The following is a 21,177-nucleotide window of genomic DNA, read 5'->3' as shown; positions in this document are numbered from 1 at the left end:
CTGAAGAAGGCTAAGGACATTCATCTCAAATGCTCTTCCACCTCGACAAACAAGCTTCAACTCAATAGCTTCCGAGGACGGAATCTACATCAGGAAGGGGGGCATGTTAACCCTCACGAACATTCCTATCACCTGTGAGTGCGCGGATGCGGTGTGCATGCGTAGAGAGTGCGAAGGGGAGAGAGGAAGAGAGAGAGAACGACACGAGATGTGAGTGGAGATCCTAAATCTCACTGTGTGAGCACCATGTGAGAATGTAAGTGAGAGCTCCTTATTCTTTGTATGTATAAAGAATAAGGAGATAAATGTGGGCAGCCAGACACTAGCCGGCGGACACGGGTAAAGCATGGTGAGGCACACCGCCTTTACCTAACATTCTCCCACTAAAGACTGCGTGCCAATAAGTGGCAAGAAGACTAGCCTACTACTAGTATATACAAGAGGTGAGACAAGAGGACTCTCAACCTATGCCCATTGGCTCACTCCAAACATGCTCTAATGTAGATGCAACATGCATACCACTAGGGCTAGATCTACGATGACACTCATGATGAAGGTATCGAGTGACGACCTGCATGGCTCCACAATGCACAATGCCAGTGTCAGTCATCGCACGGCTGACAACTCCCACTACAAATGCACTAACCGCATAAGAAAGATCAGGTCTAGAGACCAAAAGGTTAGACATGAGACACCGGAAAGCCGACAAAACATGCACTATGTGTGCCAACCTATCCCTGTCAGCAACCTCAGTGCCATATGCATCCTCATCAGGAACCACCTGACTATGCATCACCATGTCAGCATCCTCTGGCAAGGGCATATCTGCTGAGAATGATTGCAAAACCAAAAAATCAGCACCACTGCAATCACATACAATTTTCTGAAGGACACTGTCGCCCTCAAACATATCAGATGCATCATAGAACAATGCATCGGTCTCTGGCTAACTGATGTCACCTCAACTGATGACTGACAAAGCTGTGCATTCCCAGAGATACCACTGTCTGTGTGAACGTCACCACAAGACAAATGCACAACGTGCTCTCCATGCAGCACATCCACAAAAGAGACACGCCTCGTCTCTCGCTCCAAACATGGCTGCAAATACACAAAGATTACACCGCCTTGTGTGTCAAAAATATGCAAAGGGTATACCAGACCACTCCTAGCACCTCTGGCTATCACCAGTGATCCCCTATGTAGCTAAAATGACCGCTCTTCAAGCAATACACAATGTCCACTACTCTGCAAAACTGACGCACTGAAATGAGACTCTGACTGAGTCCTGGTACATAACCTACATCTCGTAGTGTAAACAATGCACCGCTAGGTAAAGACATGCATACATCTCCAGCACCCTCTATGTCATATGTTGAACCATCAGCAAACTGTACACAACCAAGTCTCCCATTAGAGAAATAGCAAAACAAATCACGACGTGGCATCACGTGAAAAATTGCATGCTTGTCTAGTAGAAAACGTGTAGACAATGTGCTATCCCAAGACACAAAGTAGTCTAAAGGCAAGCTAGATTCAAAAGTGACATGCCCGTCACATGCATACTCTCTAGCATCTATCCTCATAGTAGCACCATGCATCTGCCTCTTCCGCTGCTTCATATACCTGAAGCAACGACGCCTAATATGCCCCTTGTGGCCACAATACCAACCTGTCAGTCGTCGTGAACAAAAAAAATTGTCTCTCATGGCCGTGCCAAACAATGGCAAACAATGCTCGAGATCACAAAACTCTCCCACCTGAGAGCAGACCACTATCTCAAGCAGACAAAGTAAGCAAACTATTAAGCTCACAAGCCTCTACAATAGGCAAACAAATTTGATAAAATTTTGGCACATTCTCCCTTGTAATTGGAGCAAAAACTCAATAGTAAACCGCAAATGGAGATAACACAAAATGTCCAAATGGCCAAATCCGGGAATGTAGTCATCCGGAATCACCTCACAAAGTCATACAAAGAGCAAGCACGCTCTAGTCGGAGTACCACTCAACGAAATATTGACAAAACCTGTCAACTTGTTTGCATAAACAAGCTTCAATGGATGCGCATAAACAAGTGCTCAACTACGAGCATCAACCATGCATCCAAAATACTTAGCCATGATGGCTCCACATCTCCACATTTGTTCCCACATAGAGTATACATCAACACAAAACCATGTGCCGAGAAACTGCATACGGATGTGCCTTAGTCCAAGAACCACATCCCAAATCAACAGTTGTATACACAATTGCAAGTTAAATCAGCACCCAATGGACTCCACAATGTGACGTACATAACCCCAGATGCAATCTACACAATGATTTGTAGTATACAAGCCCTTAAGTGTCAAATCTTTTGTGTGTCAAAAAAAACACAGGTTGCTGTCAAAAAATCAGAGTTCAGAATTTCAAAATTTTGATATCACCATTGCGTCCAGAACGTTGACAAACCCTGGGGTAGACCCCTAGATCATATAGATCTGAGTCAGAGTGTACAAGATATGTCAAAAACACTATTTTCGACCCAAAAAGCAGCAAAAACTTGTTGCTACTGCAGAAATTTCAGAGGTCAAAATCAGCTCAAATGGACATTAACATTGCGTCCGGAGCGTGCCAAAACCCCAGGTTACACCCTGACCTTACATAAATCGCATTTCGTATGCAAAAGTTATACAAAAAACACTGTTTTTTGGGCTTTAAAAATGACCTGCGAAAATGAAAATTTGCATTCTTTCTGCAAATATGATTGCAAAAAGCATACACACTTGCAATACACTTTTCCCTCAAGCTTGAGAATGTCCCTCAAGCTTCCATGAGCACAGATTTGGTGGTTGCTCACCGATCTCAAGCTTCCACCGAAAACAAGCTCACCGTAGCCAAAAGATCACTTCTCTATAGCACTCCATCTGTCGCGAAGCCAAAGCTCTGATGCCAATTGTGAGTGCGCGAATGCGGTGCGCATGTGCAAAGAGTGCGAAGGGAAGAGAGGAAGAGAGAGAGAATGACACGAAATGTAAGTGGAGCTCCCAAATCTCACTATGTGAGCACCTTGTGAGAATGTACGTGAGAGCTCCTTATTCTTTGTATGTATAAAGAATAAGGAGATAAATGTGGGTAGCCAGACACTGGCCGGCAGACACGGGCAAAGCACGGTGAGGCACACCGCCTTTACCTAACATCACCTACAAAGGGCGTTGTATTATTTATTTGGTAGGGTCAGGTACCGGGCTTGTCGGTCCAATAGGAAAAGGGTAAGAGTGATCGTCGATGTGAGAGGTGCACTCTAACTGGAACATTCAAGGGATTAGTTGGCTAAGCATGGGTGCCCAAGTGTGAATGGGGCGAGCTCATATAAAAGTCAACTAAACCTAAAATTCACTCATTCTCTCATTTGTGCAATTGAAGAGTGCTCTTGCTCCATCTCCATCTTCTTCTTCTTCATCTCCTTGTGTGTGTGTGTGTATGAGTGAGAGAGAGAGAGAGAGAGAGAGAGAGAGAGAGAGAGGGTGTGTGCGATCGAGCATTGCAACGACGACATGGCGGCGGCGAAGCGGTTGAGCGTGGCGTAGCATCAGCTCCTTCTTCTTCGGGGCGAGGAATCCTCCACGACAGCAAGCGTAGAGCGGTGAGTGACACACCATCATCATCTTTGAGCTTACTAGTTTAGGCTAGTTGCGTGCTTAGAGCCATTTGTGGCTCGCACATAGTGTATCAGCAAGCTTCTTGCATTAACACGTGCGACAGACGTGCACATGCCCGACTATTTTCCTACAGAGATTCCTTCCAAATCTTTCAAGGTGCCCTCCAAGCCTAGAGGGGCTGCACGCGCCAGGTAGCCGGGAACCGCCTATCTCTCTCGATCTCTCCAATCCAATCAGCCCAATCCGGTGCCGTGAAGCACCGAGCTTCGATGCCGCCGAGAGATCACCACCACTATCGAACCAAAGCTTTGATACCAATTGATGGTGCTGATGTGGAGTGTGCAAGAGTGGTAAGCATACAAGAGAGGGGAGAAGAGAATTGGGGAAGGAGATAGAGCAGAGAGAGTTTGAGTTAGTGGAGAGGTATTGATTAGGGAGAAAAATAGTAAGGGTGGGTTCCCACGGCCACTTGGCCTTCATCCCAACATACCTACATAAGTGGACCTGTTAGAAAAGATGATATGGGGTGCCATTTTGATGGTTGTGCTTGTGAAAATTACTATGGAATGTGCTATAGTGGTGCAACAGGTATGTAGTGTTTCCATGAAACAGGAAGCAAACTTGGCTTTGGAAGATGACCAGGATAGTGCAGTAGAGGATGATTCTCTACCTTCTTTGGCTAGAGATGAAGCGATGAAGTTGGCAAAGCTGAGGTGACGGTTGGCCTTGAAGGGCTGATCAATGAAGAAGGGCTTGATGATGTTGGGGTTGAGTTTGAAGAAGTGGATGTAGAGGAAGGCGTGGAACCAATGGTGGAGACAACACATCAGGTGTCCTCTATGGCAGCTGAAGGAAATTTTGAGGATGTGTCCAAGCTTTCAAAGGAGGTATGTGGGCCGTGCAATGTGTTATCCACCAGATACGGGGTTCCTTAGAGAGGATCTCTACTTTATGTGGTTGGGAGGGAGGGTCAGATGCTTTTGTTGGATCAATCGATGTGCTGGTAGAGTTGGGTATGTTAAGTAGGCAACATGATGCTCGAAGAGATGCAAAGGTGTGATGGCCCCATATAGTGTACATGGATGGCTATGTGCTTGGGTGAAGCACTACTAGAGATGATGCAGATGGATGGAAGAGACCAAAGCCACGGTGTTTGATCCAGGTGGAAACCATGTTGTGATGTAGGGGGTGGGGAAACCCACTTGAGGATTGGTGGCGGGAAGCAGGAGTAGGGCTTTGTACATAGGGTACAATTTTTTTTTGTTTGATCACAGTGTTCTTTAGTTTTGCAGTTCCTAAGCGAATAAAGTAGTTTATTGGTTGAACATGAATGTTCAACAAGGGGGTTGGGCAATGATGGTGCAGTCAAAGTGTGTCGACTATAGTAGAGGGCACAAGCAGTTGTATGTATGTTGATAGGTGCACGGAAAAGTGCAAAAGTAGGAATGGAAGGCATGGGTAGGAAGGTGATACATGATATGTATGTCTAATGTGGTTTTTTAGGCCAAAAGGGATTCAAAATGGGGCACATGGAATGGCCAGTGAAGTTGTTTGAAGTGTTGCCCCCTTCTTGTCTTTGCTCTGCTCCAATTGTCCGGTGCCAGTGTGTGAGATGTGTGTGCCTTCCCGGGCCTCTGTGTGTGTGAGAGATAAAGAAAGAGTGGTGTGTTGTGTGAAGGTTGAAAATTTGGTGTGGTGTGTTGTCTGTTGGTGATGCTAAGCGTGCATGCGTTGGTATGTGTGCAAACAGTGGTTTGCTATGGACTGTGTCTGGTTTGAAGTTGAACACTAATAGATTGGGGTGTTATGTATATCATGGGCTATAGAGAGGCATTGTCACGTTTGTGTTCCGGGTGTGTTCCTCTTTTCCCGGAGAGTTCACTAAAGTATATGTAACATAGCACGTGAGTTGAATAGAAGGGATTTTAATTTTTTGTAAATTTACGAAAACATGTGTACAAGAGGGGTTTTGGTGAATGCACATGATATAAGAAAATTTTACTTAGTGAACATCCCGGGCCCCTTTTCAACGTGTTGGCTCCTACAGTGTTGTTTCTCTAGCCTCCGCCCCTCCAATGTTCTTTCTCTACACATGCTACCTTGTTGCTTGACATCAATATTTTCCTGCAGATTCCATTGCAAGATTGAGCTTCAGGGGAAGCAAGAGACGTGAGGTTGGGGAGGAGCCAGGGCTTGGGATCGGAACACCCACTGGCACTTTGATACCAGTTGTAGAGCTCGCTATGGAAGTCTATTGCGTTGCGCATAGACATGGCTATGTAGAGAGTGAGGAGCATACAAGGGAGAAGAGGACATGTGAAGGTAGATGAGGTCCATGTGCGGATGATAAAAATGAAAAGAGAGATATTAGATTAAGTTTTGTGCCTTTTAAAGGCTCTTACAAGTTGTTCGCACCTCATGACCGCCCAATTTGGGTTGAATGGGAGAAGAGCATACTCCCACCTACTCATTTTTGTTCTAATTTTTTCAAGAACCCACTGGATTATTTGTTTGTGAGTTACATTCACCCCCAAGCAGGGCCCCATGTGCCAGAAGATATTCCCTTTTGAGACAATCTCCCCCGACCAATCAAAAGGGTCAAAGGAGTCGTTTCGATAGGGAGATCAACGTTGACTTCTCAATATTACACTTGGACCTTGAAGCCACAAAAAAAATTTGCACAATCTCCAAAGCTTTCCTAACAACCTGAGGCATGTCTTCAAGAAGAGGAGATAATCATCGGCAAACAATTTTGCTAGGAGTTGGTTATTTCTTGGTAAAACCAGGCCTTGCAACTCCCCTCGCGTAGCACTAGCTTTGAGTATCGTGATTAGAGGATGTGATCCCATGGAAAAAATCAGGGGGCCAGAGGAAATCCTTGCTTAATAGATCTTTTGACCTCAAAGGAGTCCACAATTATATCATTAAATAGGAGCTCTGATTGGCTACCAGCCCCTAGTGTACGTATGAGACGGCTTAGGTGAAGCCCAAAGCCCAGAGCTTCCATGACAATTTCTATATATGACTATGTTATTCTGTCATAAGCCTCATCAAGGTCTAGTTGTAGCAGAATGCACTCTTGCTTGGTGTAGGCTATGTATTCAATGCCCACCATTGTTGCCAAGATGTTGTCATAAATGGGTATTCCTTTAATGAACCCATGTTGATGGGGAGAGATGATCTTGTTCAGTAGGTGGGCTAGTCTGAGGGCTATTGCCTTGGCAATAATTTTGTAAGCTATCGGCATCATGGTTATAGTGCACCAATGCTTTAGTTGAGAACATCATACTTGTTTGGGGATGGGTTTGATAAGCCCACTCTTCACACTTGTATCCAAAGACACCTCGGTAATGGCTTGGTTGGCCAAACGTGTGACTTGAACATTGAGATCATCCCAAAATTCTCTAAAGAATTCACCCGTTGTCAGGAGTTTTTTGGAGCAAGGGATTGCGCATATGTACATACACATGCATGGTGCATCAAATAAAGGATTGCCCATTTTCCTTAGCCAGGTGGTTATGTGGGGCCCACATGTGTACAAGTAGGACAGGGTGTACATAGTGCATCGATTTTCACTATTACCAGTACCACTGTGTTTTTCTACAATAATGAGGAGTTTATAGCGTGTAAAACTTCTCGAGGAAGCTATCCGCGGGCCGACGACGTGAGGTCAGCAGGTGCGTCAGATGGCATCTAGTGGCGTCAGGAGGGCGAACAAGGTCAATATTTGCACGCAGATGAGGACGGACACAACGTGGGTGTTTTCTTGTGAGAGTTACGTAGAAAGGTCATCATTAGGACCACTTTTTGGGGCCACTTCACGTGGTGGCGAGATGCATTATTGGAAAAAAGCTGAGTGCCAGGTGTGCGGATGATGCAAAAAGGTGACAACTATGCACTGCGAGGTGAGTTTTTGGCCTGTTCGAGGTCCGTTTGAGGTCATCTAAAAGGCCAAGGCTGCCCAAGTAATAAAGTTAAGTGTGGGAACTGAAAAAAGAGAGAGAAGACCAGAAAAAACGTGGAGAAGAGAGGAGGAACAGCCGCAGGTGTGTTTTTGCTCATTTTGGAGCCTGTTTTGGCCGTAAACTGCTCATCCGAGGTCGGATTTGAGCACTTTGACATTGTAGACTGGGGTTTTGGGCCGTTCCGGATGCGATGGCGCTGTCCATTTTGCCAAATTCCTCACTCTTTTCCTGCTGTTTTTCTGTGTAAATTTCTCCTATGAGCGAAGTTTCTGCTCTAGTTTGTGATTGTATCTGACTTATTTTACCCATATTGTGTGAGCTATTTGCCCCATTGGTGTTGGCCCAAGCTCAATTGTATCTAAACATCAGAAATTCTCCTCTTTTGAGCTGAGTTTTTTGGGTGTGTGTGTGTGTGGAGTGGGCAAGTGGATAGTCTCTCTCCTCTCACTCCAGAGGTGTGTTCCCTGTCTCGGCCAAGTGTGTTGTCTAAGCCGAGTGGTGCCCCATAGTGTGTGTGTGTATCCTCCCAAGAGTGTGTGTCGGGTCGTTATAGAGGCGCTGTGTGTGTTTTCATCCCGTTCACATTCTTTTGGTGCCCCCACTGAGGATCTTCTTCGAGTACCTTCTGCTTCGAGCTTCAAGCTTCGAGATTCGGAATTACAGGTTACAGGTTGCAGATTACAGGTTACAGGTTATAGGGACAGGTACAGGTACAAGTGATTCACACAGGTACAGATAGCTGGAGTACAGTGATATACTAGCAGTGATGTCACTTGCAGTTGTTGTGGGTATGCATCACTTGGCGCCTATTTGAGCGCATTGTCTGCTGGATTGTACGTTACTTGTGGAAACTGCCATTGTACGCATTTGTGGAGCCATACTTGGTTGTATTTGGCAGTCCCAGCCATTTCTGAGACTTGGTATGAAAGATAGTCATTTCTGAGACTTGACTATACGCGATTTGCATTAGCCTTCGTGTGAGGGTCGATAGCGTGAGGTTTTTATTCAGCTGGGGGATTCTCAAATGTAGAGATCCTTTCGGTGATACAGGTAGCTGGAGCACCCTTTTTGTGACCTCGCCATAGGCTATGTACTAGTGAGTCCTACTTGATGCTTGAGTTCTATTGTTGGCAGTTTATGCATACATATACAGTCTATATTTTGGGTTCCTACTGCTCTACTTCTAGGGAAACTCTGTCAAAATTTTTCCAAGTTATGATGGCTGGTTTCTTGGTCTTTTGAGCCATTTATGCTGTTATGCTGCTGAAATTTTGGCAAAAATCAGAGGTTGAGTCAGGTGTGCCTTCTTGGGAGCTTCATGGTTGGCTTTGATGGATGATCAAAATGGCCCTCAGTTCACTCCTTTTCATTTAACTCAAAGAATTCAGATTAATGTTCATGTGTCCAGGAAGATATTTTTCCAGCAGCGCATAGTCTTTATGTTTGGGCCAAGAAGATTGAGAGAGATCCTGGAATGTCCTTTGCCTGTTGTCATTCCGATGATTAACTATGAAAACTCATTTGATGTGCATGTGTTTGTCCTTATCTAAAGCTGAGCTCCATTGAAGTTTCTGGGGATTGGGTAGTGAAAAGTTTTGGGTTCTTGCACGTGTGTTCGAAGGGGTTCTCAAAGCATCGTAATTTGGGTAGCCATGGCTTTCTCTTATCCAGAGTTTCATGGAAGAAGTGATGAAGATGTGGAAGAATTTTTGGAAAAGATGGAGGTTGCTTGCATTAGCAACCAGATTCATGACCCTATGCAAATGTTACGCCTTCTCCAAATTTGTTTGAAGAGTGATGCACGAGTTTGGTCTAAAGCATTTGAAGAGGAGTTGCGTGTGGCTGATCCACCTGTAAGGTTGAGTTGGGACAATCTACGACATGGGTTGGAAGTGGAGTTTGTGAAGATAGAAGATCCTGACAAGGTGTGGCAAGAAGTACAGGCTTTGGTGCAAAAGGAAGGTGAGCCAGTAGATGCGTACATACGTAAGTTTTCATTGGCATGGGAGCGAATGTGCAAGGCTTTAGCACCACAGGTACCCCCGCCTGACATGATGAAGAAGGACAGGTTCTTGGCTGGTCTTTGGGAGAATATACGTTGGAGAGTGGAGCTAAAGAAGCCTAGGACATATGAGGATGCACTAGAGGTAGCAAGGAACAAAGAGTGGAAGCTGAGGAAAATGAGCCAGTTAGGGGTGGAATCTTTGCCAATGAGGTCTGAATTTCAACCTATAGAGTCTTTACAAGGGCGCATGTCAGGGGTTCATCATGAACCAGTAGTTCCTGTTACTACTCAGGTTATGCCAGCAGTGGTCACTATAGCAGTGCAAGATGATGGGCTAAGGCAAGACATGAGGCAAATGGTAGATTTGATGAAGAATCTCAGCCTAAACATGCTAGGTCAAGTGGGAAATAATCGAGGTCGAGGGAGGTTTGCAAATCAGCCAGGAGGTGAAGAAAGGCCTAGGAATGGTGTTGGACAAAGCAATGGTAGGTTTTGGAGGCAGACGCCCACATGTTATAATTGTGGAGAGTTGGGTCACATCAGCCCGCAATGTGATAAGCCACCAAGGATGGGGGGAGACATGTATCCATTGCCAAGACAGGTGCTAACTAGGTCAAATGATTATGGCATCGAAATTAAGGGAGACGAAGGAACCAGTGGACTGACCCAGGAGGAAAAGGGAAAGACAAAAGTGCTAATTGTAGTCACCTTGGAGAAGGCATCAAAGCTAGAGGATACATTAGTGATGCCTATTGGAAAGAGGACCACAGAGGATAAGGAAGGAAGAAGTGCCCCAGGTCCTAGTAAGAAGAAAGGAAAGAGCCATGAAGGCGAGGATGTCAAGGCCAAGAGGAAAAGAAGAGCTCATCGAAAGTTTCATGCTTCAGATTTTCCACTAGGGGATGGGCAATTAAGCTATGACTTGAAGGAGGATCTGACGAGCAGGAAGGCAGATGTTACTTTTGGACAGCTTATAGAGATGGTGCCTAAGCTAAAGCGACAGTGGAAGAGGATGGTTAACCCAATGGAGAAAGAGCCAGAGAGAGGTTCAGTAAAGGTGTTGGCAATGGATGAGCTACCAGACATTTGTCCAATAGTAGATGTGTGGCATAAAAGGAAAATTTTGGGACAAGGTTATGTGGATGGCGGAGCCCAAATATGCATCATAACACACTCATGCGTTGAGAAGATGGGTCTCACAGTGGCTGGGGTGTCAGGTTTTCGGATCAGATTGGCAAACCATCAAAAAGTAAAATGCTTGGGTGTTGTAAAGAGCTTAGAAGTGGAGGCATATGATGCAAAGGCAGTGGTTGATTTTCATGTGATGCCAGCAGGGTTGGGAGCATATCCTATTATATTGGGCAGACCATGGTTACGTGCAGTGGGAGCTGTTCAAGATTGGCGACATGGTACGATTAGCCTCTATGGAAAGACAGGTACCAAGAAGCTTTATAATATGGACACAAGGAAACGATTAGAGGAGCTTTATGAAGATGAGGATGAGTCTAGTGATGAAGACTCTTCCACGGTGACAGATGAGGACAGTGATAGCACTACCAACAGTGATGAGGATGCTGATGTTGCATTTCTTTTGATGGATAAAGAAATCCAGGAGTGTGGTTTAGTCGCATTTGCGAATGAAGTTGAAGATGAAAGTGAAGGGCCTTATGAAGTGATTGAAGGGCTGATGCAAACCAAGGTTGAGTTGTCAAAGAAGCAGGAATTAATGACACAAATGATTAGTGGAGACCTCTCAGCTATGGAGAAGGATATATATTTGCACATGCTGGCTAGTTTTCCTGATTTGTTCATTACTTCATAGGAAGAGATCAGAGGGTTCAAGGGCGAAGAGATGCATATAGAGCTGAAAGAAGGTGCTAAGCCAATGCGGCAAAGGCTAAGAAGGATGGGTCAAGAGAAAATGGAAGCCTTGCGAGAAGAGGTGGACAAGTTGTTGAAGGCAGGGTTCATAGTCCCTGTGGAGACCACAGAATGGGTGAGTCCAGTAGTAGTTAGTCCAAAGAAGGATGGGAAGTGGAGGATTTGTGTAGATTTTAAGCCTTTAAACGCAACCACTAAGAAGAACCCATATCCTCTTCCATTCATCGATCAGATCTTGGATTCAGTGGCAGGTTATGAGAGGTACAGTGTGTGTGATGGTTTTTCAGGCTATTTTCAATTGAAGATTGCTCTTAAAGACCGCACAAAGACCACTTTTATTACGCCATGGGGCTGCTATTGCTACACAGTATTGCCATTTGGGTTGTCAAATGGACCTTCCTTCTATCAAGAGAGAGCGAATTGGGTGTTGGAACCATTCATTGGTAGTTGTGTTAAAGCTTTTATGGATGACTTCTGTGTCTATAGCAGTAGGGCTGAACACCATGAGAAGCTGCAGATGGTATTGGCTCGATATGATGAATGTGGAGGACAACTAAATCCAAAGAAATGTCATCTAGCACAGCCAAGGGTGAAGTTATTGGGCCATATGGTGTCAGAAAATGGCATTGAGACTGATCCAGATAAGGTGAAGTCTATTATTCTTCTTCCATCACTTATGAGTACGAAGCAATTGGAAACCTTTTTACACAAAGTGAAGTACATGGCACGGTTTATTCCATTGTCTTCGCAGCTTCTTTATCCATTACAGCAAGCGGCAAAGCATGATCCATTGCAATGGGATGACAAGTGTGAAGAAGTGTTTCAAGAGGTGAAAGAGGTGTTAGGGGGGTTGTCAGCCATGCAGGCTCCTGATTGGGAGAAAGTTTTTTATGTAAATCCATCAGTAGGGGATGATGCCATTGGAGCCATGCTATTGCAAAAGGGGAAGGGCAGCCATTATATGAGGCCAGTGTATTGTGCAAGTCGAGTGAAGTTGGTAGCGGAGAGAAAGTTATCGGAAGTAGAGCTAGTGATGGCCAGTGTAATATTTGCTTGTCGACGATTTCGTCATTACTTGCTACCACGGCCTTTTGTTTTCTTGACGAGTTATGCCTTTTTGCCACAGTTAATTAATGGTACTAACATGTCAAATGTGGTGAAGAAATGGGTAATTGAGCTGCAAGAGTTTGAGTTCTCTTTTCTAGTGGAAGATAGTACAAGGGATACCCTAGCTGATTTGTTGACCTACAAGGAGAATCCCCTTATTGTTAAGGAAGAGGTGGTGAGAAAGGTAGTTGAAGAAGTGCCATAGATCAGCAATGCACATGTGTTGTTCTTTGATGGTTCATACAGAAAGAGCCATGATGCAGCTTCAGGGGGTATAGCACTTTATGATCCAGAGGGGAAGCTAGTATGCAAGAGAGGGTTCAAATTGGATGCGCATAGTAACAATGAGGCTGAATATGCTACATTGGAAGCCGGATTACACATTTGTTTGAAGCATGGGGTTCGAAGGTTGAGCATAAAAGGTGATGCCTTGTTAGTGGTGAAGCAAGTGCTGGGTGTGTGGAAGAGCAAGAGCACCTCATTGAAGGAAATGTGCTTCAGAATTAAAGGCCTGTTAAAAAAGTTCGAAGCATGGAGCATCAGACACATTGAACGTGCTCTAAATGGAGAGGCATATGAAGCAGCTCAAGGCATGATTGGGGAGCTATTCGTGTTGAGGACCAATTTACCTCTTTATCATGGCCGGGAAAGTTTGGCTCAAGAAGAGGAGTTTTTGCTAACAGGAATCATTCCAAAGGAGATTCAGAAGTCTAAGAAGTATGGCTTTGTGCGTAGAGCATACAGGTACAAATTGATTGGTGATGTCTTATACATGAAAGGGGCTGATCTCGTGTTGAGATGTGTACCTTGGCGGGAGGAGCTTTACAGAGTGTTGGAAGAGAATCATGAAGGCGCATGTGGTGGCCATTTTGCTCTAAAGATCACCTTGCATAAGATTTTGCAAGAGGGGTATGTATGGCCTAGTTTGCACAAGGATGTTCACCATTGGTGTAGGTCTTGCAATAGGTGTCAAGCGTTTGGGAAGAGAGTGTTGAAGCCAGAGCTATGAAAAACCATTATGGCGTTTGATGTGTTTGAAAAGTGGGGGATTGATGCAATAGGCCCGTTACCTATCACAAGCAGGGGCAAAAGCTATATTTTGACGGCAGTGGACTATCTTTCTAGATGGGCAGAGGCTATAGCAGTAAAACAGATCACTGCAAAGGATGTGGCAAAATTTGTGTATGATGAAATATGTTGCAAGTTTGGGGTGCCATTAGAGCTACTTTCAGATAAGGGGCCAGGATTTAGAGCTAAACTGCTAGACTTCTTATGCACAAAGATGAAGATTAGGCACCAACATACCACTCCTTATTACCCACAGTGTAATGGCTTAAATGAAAGATTCAATGGTGAGTTGGTACAGATTCTTTCGAAAGTGACAGAGCACCAAGGAAAGAATTGGGATTTGGAATTGCCTAGTGCATTATGGGCTTACCGTACTTCGGTGAAGACAGGTACAGGGTTTACTCCATTTCATTTGGTGTATGGAAAAGAAGCACTATTGCCTGTGGAAGTAGAGTTTCCTGCGGTCAAGATGTTAGAGAAGTTGCTTGGGCCGCCTAGTGATGCATTCGAAGAGAGGCTCTTACAACTACAAGAGGTTCAGTTGGATAGGATGAGTGCATTGGAACATTATGGACAGATGCAAGATAGGGCTTTGGCAAAGATAAATGAAAAGGTTAAAAGTAAGGGTATCAAGAAACATGACTTGGTTTTGCGCTACAATAGTAAGCTGGACAACACCTTCCAAAAGAAGTTTCAAATTAAGTGGGAAGGCCCTTTCAAGGTAGTGGAGTGTTTTCCAAATGGCACATATCACCTGGCTGACCTGGATGGTGTTCTACATAAGTTAAGGGTAAATGGGTTGCGTCTTAAATTGTATCATGCTAGATTGATGATGGTGGAGCAAGATGAGCTGTCTGTGGATCAAGCAGTGTTGGACAAAAAATGGTAAACTCTACATTCTAGTGGCTGTAGACTATATGACTAGGTGGGTGGAAGCTCAAAGTGTGGCAAGAGTGAATGAGAGGACAGTTAGCAAGTTTGTGTACACTCACATTTGTTGCAGATTTGGCACACCTTTGGAGATTGTTTCTGATAATGGTCCAGGGTTTAGGAAGGGCTTGCTCACAGAAGTTTGTGAAGAGCTTCACATTCTACATCGTCATAGCACACCATACTACCCACAGTCAAATGGTTTGGTGGAGAAGGCTAATGGTGTCATTGCAGGAATCATTAGAAAGATGGTGCAAAACAAGACAAAATTATGGGATGACTTCTTGGATGGTGCCTTGTGGGCATATCGAACCACATATAGGGAAGCCACGGAGTTCACACCATTTCACTTGGACTATGGTCAAGAGGCTTTACAGCCAATTGAGCTAAACATTCCAACAATGCGAAGTCATGGCAAAGGAGCACAAGATGATCAGGAGGTATGGATGGATCGACTTCTTACTTTAGTGGAGCTTGAGTGGAAAAGAGAAGCAGCATACGAGTGCTACAAGAGGAAAGCCACACAAGCGAAAGAAACGCACGACAAGAAACTGAAGGACAAAGGCATCAAGGAAGGAGAGCTTGTGCTAAGGTATGACAATCGACTTGACAATCATTTTGATGCCAAGTTTGAAACTAGATGGCAAGGGCCATACATAGTAAGCAAGGTTTTCAATTCTAGTTACTATCAGCTTATGGACTTGAATGGTAAAGAGCACTCCAGGAAGGTAAACGGGTATCGCTTGAAGCCCTATTTGAGTCGCCTTCTACCAAAGGATCTACCAAAGATCTGTCCAAAGGCCGCTGTCTCATGTAAGTATTGTTACATGAAGCATGAGTGTAACTCCAGCCAAAATTCTGAGTGGCCAAACAATGAAAATCTCGTCAAGGACTCTGAAGCACTCTCTTTGGAAAAGATGCTCTATGATGGTACATGAATATACCATCATCCTGGGGGGAGGGCTAATGATAGCCGTTTTTCGGCTCTCCATAATTGCCATACTAGATTACTCCACCCTACCAAATTCACCCAAACTCTATGGCTATCCCTACCATTTCACTGTACATAGGCGTGTGTGAGTTAGGGGGCTTTTCCCATATCTTCTTAAAAACCCTCAGCTAGCTAGTCATTGGGTTAGTTGAGCCAAAAAAAATAAAAAATAAAATAAAAAATAAAAGTATATTATGGCCTCTTTGTGTGTAAATATTTCATTGTATATATGGCCTAAATATAGGGATTTTTTATAATTATTTTGGTATTTTATTTAAATATTTTACTTAGGTGGGTGCTTTATTAAACCTATGTACACCTTCTTTCATTCTCTTACACCATAATTATAATTTTTGCCAATATGTACATACTCTAACCTCATATTTTTCCTTTATACAAATCACTCCCACATTTTCACCCTCACCCTCGTGAAAACAAAAAATTGATTTCTACTCATTGGTTACGTTTATTATATTATTTACTTGCATACCTTTTCCTCTTTCACCCAAAATAATTCAAAGAGGGACCATATCATATGATTTCAATATCTTTCCATATCCATAACTCCTCCATATTTTTATTATTATTTTTACTCATTATTCTAACACCATGTGCTCATCGAGCTAAAGTCCATGAATAGTCCATACACTAGTCCCACCATGTATATGTTTCTTTATTCACCAATAATCCTCCTCCATGCATGTGTCAAGGGCAACTTGGATGCTTTGTATTATGATATGACAAAGGAGGGGCTCACTCTTGGATGCATTGTACAAATTCAACAAAGGAGGGGGCCACTGAAGACTTTTTGTGAAGAAAAAACAGGTCTTTTGGTGGGATTTTTAATATCCATCTCCACTCCGAATTTGGAGTAGTGGTCAAAAGAGAAAATGTAGCGCACTCTTTGAATAATCACCTCAAATTTTTTCATGATTTTTGGAGCTACCAGCGGTGAGATATGATTTTTTGAGTGGACCCCAGTTTGCCCACTTTTCTCACAAGTAGCCCATAGTCTTCTCTCACCTCTTTCCACACTTCTACACACACACACACACACACACACACACACACACACACACACACACATTCCTCTCAATCCCTCACTCAAACCTGCACATTCAATGGTTTCTCTCACCTTCTTCACCATTAACCTCCCCACTTACTCCCATAGCTCTCATATGAGCTCTCCATGTACATACACCATCTCTATGCCTCTCTCTATTATCTCCAAAGTACAATTCCATCTTACTCCTTATATATATACATAAATTCAGCATGTGTACCATGCTTAACCTCTGCAAATCAAAAGATCTCATCAACGGAATTAGCATTTTCATCACGATAATCAACCTTGGCGGCGGTGGCGTAAAGAAGAGAAGACGAAGAAGAAGATCGATAGTCATTTTGAGAACTTACACAAGTAAGTCCAAAACTTCTTCAAGCTTCACCATCACAAGGATTTGCTCTCTTCATTCAACCATCTTACTTCAACCATCCACCCCATTCTACCCATTGTAAATATATCATTAACTTTCTAGTGATTACTAACGACTAACATACTAACACAAAATAGCATTGACCTAACCATAAAAGACACCTCACCTCAAGACATGTGTATAGTAACTCTCTCTCTCTCTCTCTCTCTCTCTCTCTCTCTCCCTCTCCCCTTACTTACTTTCACCTTATCTACCATCAATAATGCTCTCTTTTGAGCCCACACCCATGACTCAAGCAGACAAAGAAGGCCCGCAATGTTTTGATATTCAAAAAAATCATAATCCTGATTTGTTAGCTTAGAAATTAGGATTTCCAATAATCTTAATGAGGGGTCTCCAACCTATAAATAGGCCCCTCTCCTTCTTGTAAAACAACCTCCAACATCTCACATAGCACCCCAACACTCTATGCGTGAGGAGAGACTTAGGTGTAGCAACCACTTGTGAGCTTCACTCTTGGTGTGAGAGAAGCTTTCAAGCTACACATTGCAAGTGAGAGAGCGTGAGTTTCACAAATCTCAAAACCACTATTGTATATGCTCCTTTATCATCAATAAATTGAGGTTTGGTACATCAAAGGCGTGATTCGACGTTCAAATCTTCGTCCTTCCATTTGTGCAATACGGTTTGGTGAATTCAAGGTGACTTGTGTATTTTGAGTTTTTATTAGTTGATCTTGATTTTAGAAAGTGTTTTAGTGTGTTTTTTCATTGCCAGTTTTGTGTCCATTGTAAGAGGGTATTGTGGTGAGAGGTCTCCCACACCCTAAGACAGTGTGTGTGTGTTTTGGCAATGTTTAGCAATCACTAAGCATTGAGTAAGTTTTATACAAGTTCTACAATAGCATCATAACGAACCATCTCCATTTGCAAGTCACAAATAAGGTATTACGCGAGATCCTTTTCTCTCTCTCTTCCCTTTGCTCTAGCTCTCTCTGGTCCAGTTTGTGTGTGTCTTGGTGTGAGGTTGTTTGTGTGTGTTGTGTGGTGCATCTTCTTGGTTGTGCCAAAATCTCTCTTGTGTCCTAGTTCGCATACCATAACTAGGTGGTGCCCCTATCTTGTTTGGGTTTGGCTGTGGGTTTGTTGTTGTGTTGTGCTTGTGGTTGCCCCAGCCCCAATTGAGCAGCACGGGAGCCTTGAGGGGTGTTTAGAGGTCGCCTCTCTTGTTGCCCGCCCCGGACCGCCTCACTAGCTAAATTTTGGTGATCCAAATTTGGTACAATCAAATGCCTTGTTGCATAGGTTGTGATTCTCCCTCCATCATTTTGATAACATCTTTGCATGTCTTTTTTTTGTGCTAAGCATGGATGCCTCTATTTTACATACTAGAGTGCCTGAATATCATTAATGTTAAAGTTTTGGAAGAATTTTATTAGATTTTTAAAAATGTTTCTATATGGAAAATCAAAAATCTTTTGAGTTATGCATGAAGCAGCCACTAACATGTCTCATTCCTTGGCTCTAAAATAGCTTACTAGCACAACAAAACTCTCAACATTGTAATTTACCATCAACATTGATAATAGAATCAGGTGTATTTCAAGAATCAAGAATTTTATGATCTACCTGGTAGTATGCAAGGCATATTCTCATATTCTTGTCAAGGCTGAGTATATAATGAAATCTAGATGTTCACAATGTAGAATGATGACAATGTAGAAAACCATTGTCAAGTTTGAGTACACAACAATGAAATCATGGATTTGTTCCATGCTTGATTTTGATAGAAGAGAATGTGGGGTCATAACTACTACAACTTGCTGATGATGGGGGTACTTGCTGATCATCACTAGTACTATTGATTATAGTGACTGCTCAGTGCTTGCACAAGGTTGGAACATCCTCATCTCTAGAGGTGACTACAATGTTTGCAGAGGGTTTAGCAATGGATTTGGAAATCAAAAGAGGGCAAGAGATTTAATTGAGCAATATATTGCATGCCAATGCCACCGTTGTTGACCAAGGAGCAAGAGGATAGAGGGTGGATGGCTGGAGTTAGAGATGAGGATGACCCTATTGTTGCTCCTATCACTGCAAACCATGTCTTGCTTTACGGCTATACCTATTTCCCTCACTTGGTTGAGTAATTATGTCACAACATGTGTGTGTGCACTTGTGTACATACCTGTTTGTGCTACACCTCTCTTAAGGTCATTGACATGGCTGCATGCTAGATGCTATGACAGTGTTGCAACAATGATATGCTTGTTGGGGATTGCAAACAATAGACTCTTTGGGGCGCCCGAGTCCCCAACACTGACCCCGACTATTACCATCTGTCATCTGCAAATTCGCATTGCACACCCAGTTTTCCAAACCTCAAATTGAACAATCCCTTCATCTCCCTCACCCACCAACACTTTTTGGTAGCACATGCCCTTGATCACGCAAACAAGAGAGGTAGGTTGAGGTCAATTTGCACTAGATAAAGCCCTTTCTTTAGGGCCATATGCAGGGTCTTTTCAAGTGAATACCAGGCATGCCTGGGAAGCTTGGAACGAGAGACATATGAAGAAAGGGGTCAAGGGTAGGGTGGATGTGGTGGTCGTAGAGGAGGCATGAGCCTCTTGTAAGCAAGAAGCAATGGAAGTGAGTGCTGGTCTCCCTACCTTATGGCTCTGCCTTGACATCTTAGAAGCCTATGCACCAAGATTCAGAAAAGCCGAATGCAAAGGCAGCTGCCCAAAATTGTCGAGGCCTTACCATGTTACTTAGATCTGGGTCATTTGGTTGTGCATTTAAACTCTTTGTAGGATATATCCGATAAATGAAGACTTTACACGGCAATTTCTAATGATTCTTTTCAATTAATGATTAATGAGCCATGGAGTGGTCTTTTGCCTTATATCCATGTGGAATGGGGTAGGGAGGTGCCCTAGGATGGTGGTCATTTTTTTATCATGTCATCATCATCATTTCCATCTTCTCTCTGTTTTAATTCCTCGGATAGTGTCTAGCATCCATTGCAACTTAAATCTCCAAGGTATCTCTGTATGTTGTCGATTTAGTAGCTTGAAGGCTTTGATCTCTGTATTTTGAGGTTTTTGGGTTGTAGGTATATTTTCCATTGTCTCTTATGCATGCATGTATAATTGTCACAATATTGAATGCCTCTACCTTGTAGATGACATTTAAAGTTTTCTAGAACAATTGCTAATTTTGTGTATGATATCGTTGAGTTTGCACTATTTTAGGTCGTCTTGGCAACATTGCTTTCAAGGTCTTAACAATTCTCTCATGTAGCGACATCATGCTATACGGACGTCATGAGAAAACTCAAGGAAAATCATTTCTCTCTCTCTCTCTCTCTCTCTCTCTCTCTCTCTCTCTCAACGCTGCAAGTGGCAAGATCTCTCACTCTCTTTCAAAAAACAACAAACGGAACTTCTAAGTTCATCCAAATTTGGTTAACAAGTAATTTCTCCATGTCCACCACTGAAACAACTTGACCTACACCTACTAGTCACCTTTTTCCATATATCTATCATTCCCTTTGTAATATACTTTCTCTACAACTTTTCAAAATATTTGTTGTGAAAAAATAAATCCTACAAACACAACTCTCATCTACTTTTGGATTACATTTCCTTAGCAGGCCACTATGATTCTTCACCTTGTTTTTAGCATTGTCGGATTGTGAGCTTTGTGGTGCCACCAGCGACCATCAAAGAGAGAGAGAGAGAGAGAGAGAGAGAGAGAGAGAGAGAGAGAGAGAGAGAGAGAGAGAGAGAGAGAGAGAGAGAGAGAGAGAATAGGAGGGCGCGCGGGGGGGATGTGAATTGCCATTCTAATTTTTACTAAGAAAAAACTCATGTACCAATGGCTTTATGAGACCTTGAGTGTAGGCACACATGGTTGTACATTTGCTAGCCCGGTGTCACCTTATGTTTGTGCATGGGCTACATGCCTTATTCTTGCAGATTGCATCGTGTACGCATGGATGCTAACAAAAGCCTAAAGTGTGTCAATTGCCTACGATAGCAACCTAAAGTGTTGGACAATACTCATGTCGCCAAAACTCTGTGTTTTCAGGTTGTGGTGTTTGGAGAGAGAGAGAGAGAGTGAGAGAAGTCAGGTAGCACAAAACA

General features: G+C 43.4%; 1 protein-coding gene across 1 annotated transcript in view; it reads left to right on the top strand.

Annotated features, from left to right (window-relative positions):
• Positions 1–4,165: 4,165 nt before the first annotated feature.
• Positions 4,166–21,177, top strand: part of LOC147457174 (uncharacterized) — a 104,558-nt gene continuing 87,546 nt past the window's right edge. Inside the window, exons 1-3 of the mRNA XM_086513286.1 lie at positions 4,166–4,232; positions 4,344–4,531; positions 4,609–4,698. Coding sequence (XP_086369412.1) covers positions 4,166–4,232; positions 4,344–4,531; positions 4,609–4,698 — 345 coding nt within the window. The remainder of the gene's footprint in view (positions 4,233–4,343; positions 4,532–4,608; positions 4,699–21,177) is intronic.

Source organism: Adiantum capillus-veneris, chromosome 5 (genome assembly GCF_014529385.1).
Source record: "Adiantum capillus-veneris isolate H3 chromosome 5, ASM1452938v2, whole genome shotgun sequence".
Classification (NCBI taxonomy): domain Eukaryota; kingdom Viridiplantae; phylum Streptophyta; class Polypodiopsida; order Polypodiales; family Pteridaceae; genus Adiantum; species Adiantum capillus-veneris.
This window is presented reverse-complemented; position numbering and strand designations above follow the sequence as displayed.